This window comes from Nelumbo nucifera, chromosome 3 (genome assembly GCF_055504915.1).
Source record: "Nelumbo nucifera cultivar China Antique chromosome 3, China Antique-T2T, whole genome shotgun sequence".
Lineage (NCBI taxonomy): Eukaryota > Viridiplantae > Streptophyta > Magnoliopsida > Proteales > Nelumbonaceae > Nelumbo > Nelumbo nucifera.
This window is the reverse complement of record NC_142651.1, coordinates 15,726,991-15,731,843: the sequence shown is the minus strand read 5'-3', so window position 1 is coordinate 15,731,843 and position 4,853 is coordinate 15,726,991. Positions and strand designations below refer to the sequence as shown.

Sequence of the window (4,853 nt, the reverse complement as noted above, 5' to 3'; positions counted from 1 at the left end):
AGACCTAGACAAGAAGGTCTTAGTATCAAGTAACAATACTAGATCATTAGAAGCCAAGAGGATATCATCTACGTATAGTATTAAAAATATAATGTTACTCCCACTGATCTTGGAGGCGCTCCCAAAATGCCTTGAGGCGTATGCTAGAGGCGCTGACACCTCTGAGGTATACTCCTTTTTTCATGAGATGCTAGATGCGCACGCCTCATGCGCCTCATGCACATCTGATATAAAAAGACATAAAGAAAAAAGAAAAAAAAAGAAAGGAAAGGAAAGAAAAAGAAAAGAAAAGAAAAAGGAAGAAAAATAAGGGGAAAGAAAGTGGTTTTCCCCTCACTTCATTCACTCGCCTCCGCTTCAACAAGACACCTCCCCCTTTCAACTAATGTTATGCAATTTAATTTTTCTTAATATAAAAGATTCTTACTAAAAAAAATGAGATCCCCCCTTCCTCTTCATTCTCCTCCTAACCCCCCCCCCCCCCCCTCTTAAGGAGGCGTAAGCCTCCTTGTGTTTGGGCGGCTTATGCCTCTTGCATTCTGAACTACACCTCATGCCTCTAGGTAGTGGAACACCAAGCGTCATGCCTCCGCGTTTTAAACATTGCTTTATAAATACGAGCATGAAGCAAAGCTCGATCAATTTGGTTTGATGATGGGCCTTTATCTTTTTCAAATGAGGAACAGATAATCAAGTTTTATGAAAGAATCAATGAATGAAGAGAGCATTACTAGAGAGAAGAAAGAGAGAGAAACAGATAGAAGGGATAGAGTCTTAATAGATATATTAGAGATGAGATCTTCGTAGATAACAGAGACATCGACAACAAAAAAGTTTGAATCAGATAATCAATCTTCAAAGAGAGTAGTGAAAGGGAACACCAAAAGAATGAGAATTTAAAATTTTGCTTGCAACACAATTATTTTTCATGTCTCAGGCTAGCCTTTTTTTGGCCAATGTCCCAATTTTCATTCTTAAAAAAAAAGGCCCACAGTAAGAATTTTGTAACCAAATACTTGGGTAGCAAGAATTGAAAACATGAGCCCAACAGCAGTGAACTAAACATGGCCAAATTTGTTGCAAGGTAGATTTACAATACTGTAACCAAAGTACCAAACTAAATTATGTCGATAACTGCCACCAAGGATGGTTATTGTTCTGTGATTTTCTTTTTTTTTTGTGACAAGTAATTGTATTGGTTTCATTAAGAAACTCCTTGCTACCCACAAAAAGTGGATAGAAGGCCAGATAGATACAAAGCCAGCTTTTGCTTAAAAAGCTGTTATTTTGCTATGATCATTAAATAGTTAATTGAACTAACAAATGGATTACATATAAAAGTATTTATCAGAATTCAGAAGGAGGAAAGACCTGCTATATACCGTAATTTCTCATATGAAACCCAAAATACAAACTGCCAAGGACCAAGCCTTGCCCATGTAGGAAAGAACCCCTTCCACAGTGCACTTAACCCTTCTATTTTCATAGTCTTCATTAAACAATCATAAGAATTCTTATAGATGACTTTAGCCTCCTTGCTTGCAGCTTGGTTCATCATTCTTGTTTTAACTACATCTGCTGGACAACTCAAAGCAGTTGCTGAAAGACCCGACATAACAGATGCCAAGGTGTGAGCATATATATTGTCATCACAAATCTCACTCTGGATAATAAAATGCTTTGCATGATCATAGCAGGCTAACTCCCCCATGTTCACTAAAAATGCCCTTTGAACATTAGGGATAACTCCTCTCCAAAGTCCCCCGAGACCTTCTGTGCCTATTATCTTGTTTAAAGCATCAAATGACCCTGTGTACCTCGGCTGGAGACCCCGGCTCACTTGGAGACCATTTGCTTGCATTCTCACCTTAACAAGATCAGCTGGGCTTGCCACAACCTGTAGTTCACAAGGTAATCTAAAAACATTAAACCAAGGTACAATGTCAGATTCCTTTGAAAGATTCACACAATCATGCATTAAGTAGCCACTACCACCACACCTTAGGAAGTCTGACCAAATTGATATCACCTGTGCACTCTACTATAAATCAGTATGATCAGATATTTTAGTTGCCTAGTGGAGTGGGTTTTCTTTGTTTGCATCAATCAGGACCATGCTGTCTAGTAAGTGTGATGCCTAAACTTCCAAAATTCATTAGTTCAGATCAAAATGAACTAAAAACTGTCTCAACCCCAGAAGAGCTGTAGAATGTTTTGAAAGAAGCTAGAGATCCTTTACCTGATCTAGTTGTGCTTCCAGACTGATCCTGGAGATTAGGGATGTTAACGGGTCCATCCAATTAGTTGAAATAGGGTTACTAAAGTACCAAACCCAACCACTCCCATCGCATGAACAACATCTCTGTTCTTAGCAAGCTATGTATTTTTGTAGTCATTTTGTCATGGATCAAGTTTGGTTAGAGCCAACCTCAACCCAAACCAGACATGAAATTTGATATAGTCTGACCCAAACCCAGATCCAATGATATCCCTACTGGAGATGTAAAAGGTCATGATCCAATATTGGTCCTTGGAAGGGTGGTCTTACACAAATCTAACTTTTGGCTTTTTTTGCACAAAGTGATTGTTCTCAGACTGAACTCATGTTCTCATGCTTGTCAGCCCGAGATTTTATCATTACACCAAGCAATGACCCCTTCCATATTGGAGATGTAAAATCCTGAAATGTTTAAATGAAACGAAAAATTAATCTAAAAGCTGTTTAACAAATGGATGACCACTTTCATCAATTGGAGAAGTGAAAGATCACTCCCCAGCCAATGTTGCACATACAGTAGAGTTACTTGTGTACCAATCCAATAGTTCCTATATGGGGCCGGCCACATGAATCTTGTTTTGGCAGTTTTGCCAATCTAATGGTTCCTACTCCTGCATAGAAACTCCTAGACCAACAACAAACGTAATGAAATGGTCTAAAGTTCATAATCCTGTCATACTGCTACCAATAGATAATTTGAAAAGTTAAATGGTGGAACCTATCAAATGGCAGGTTTCAGCTACCCCTTGCATGGCCCACCATAAAGATGTACACTTACCAATTTCATTTCTTTATGCCAGTGTAGATAACCATGTATAAGAGAATACATGGAAACATACAAAAAAGACCATTATCTGATGCTTCCAGTAGAAATAAATCCAAAAGTAAAATATGAAGATTCCTCCAAAGCGGAAAATAATCGTACACATGCAATTTATAGAAGCCTACGGAGGAGTAGCACAAATATACCCCAAAACAGCATCCCATACCACCGATGTGGGATACCTCACATTAGCATCCCATACTACCAACATGGGACAAATGGATCGTAACAAAATCCTTGGTTTCAGGTATTTACTTCGGTACGACAAGTACCTATTTCTCTTTACTGACATAGAATTTAGGCCTCCTCTTTGTCTTGCCGCAAAAGAAGAGGTTGGCACTTGGGGTATGGTCATATTTGTTCTATTAACTAGTCCTTAAATTGATAAATAACCATATTTAGATATTTCTCAACTAGAAAACCACAACTGTTCTAATTGGCATAAGAAAAGTAAATCAATTTTGCCGTGATAGAAGAGGTTGGCACTTGAGGTATGGTCATATTTGTTCTATTAACTGGTCCTTAAATTGATCAAGAACCATATTTAGATATTTCTCAACTAACCAATTACAACTGTTCTAATTGGCATAAGAAACGTAAATCAATGTTCCAAAGCCAACTGAGTTATTATATCGAACACTTAAAAGACAAAATAAGTAAAAGAAGCAACCTGGGCGATTACGCCGGAGATTCCTCCAATGAAGGCTTTCCCGGGGAGAGATAGAGGGACATTCGGGACTGCATTTCTTATGTACTCGTATCCAACAATACGAATCGGTGTATAGAAGAGATGCCGGATAATTGCAGGAGACAAGCCCTTGTAGAGTGCGAGCAGGCCTTCTATCCGAATTATCTGCGAAACGACGCGGAACGCGTTGGTCGGACGAGTGGAATGGAGGGATTCGCCGTGAAGTTGAAGCCTTGTCTTCGTGAGGTCTATAGGAAATGTCGTCGTCTCTGCAACCATGGCTGACAGAGAGGTTAATACGATCTTTGTGTGGATCTTTTCCTGCTCTTTGTTTCCTCCCATGGAGAAAGTAGATACAAGCCCTAGAAGCTGCAGACTAATCTAGACTAATGCCGTAATGCGCGCATTTAGAGCACGAGAGGCATCCCAATGCCGAGGTCGAGACTCGGGAATTTGATTGACAAGGGCGATATCCGACTAGAAGTGAGCAATCCGGCGGCCGAATCTCATGTCGTCAAAGTATGGTGAAAAGCCGATTCCATATACTTTAGGATTGTTGGCAATATCCGGGCCGGGCTGATTGGATCACCCGCGGCAGTGCATGGCGTATATGGATCCGACCCGTCGAGACTTGAAACCTCTCTATATATTCGTAGAGGTTGGTGAAATGGTGATATAGTTATAAATTTTAGATTGATCCAATTAGAATTCAGATATAATTAACATAATTAGGGTGGTTTTGATCAACCATTTACCCATAATCAGAATTCGGATCGGATCTCCCAGATTCTTACTTTATTACTTATTGGATGATATTCAGATATATATAATATATTTAGGGTGGTTTTGAACAACCATTTAGCCATAATCAAATTGAATTCGGATCGGATGAATATCCTAATCGAATTCCACTAGCTCTCAGACAAGACTCCGTATATGCTAAAATCATACAATAAACTAGGAAATCCAATACATCAATTGTTAATACCTCTGATTAATTTTACAAACCATTAACGTGTTAATTCTTGTTTGGATTTCATGCTTCGTTTATTCTTATTTTATGG

At 38.9% G+C, this 4,853-nt stretch overlaps 1 protein-coding gene across 1 annotated transcript; it reads right to left on the bottom strand.

Moving 5' to 3' along the window:
• Positions 1 to 1,159: 1,159 nt before the first annotated feature.
• On the bottom strand, positions 1,160 to 4,622 carry UCP3 (Mitochondrial substrate carrier family protein). The gene is made up of 2 exons (XM_010259778.3): positions 3,772 to 4,622; positions 1,160 to 1,897 (listed from the first exon to the last, which is right to left on the bottom strand). Exons 1-2 carry the CDS (start codon positions 4,129 to 4,131, stop codon positions 1,355 to 1,357), a joined length of 903 nt encoding a protein of 300 aa, XP_010258080.1. The 5' UTR covers positions 4,132 to 4,622; the 3' UTR covers positions 1,160 to 1,354.
• Positions 4,623 to 4,853: the final 231 nt, after the last annotated feature.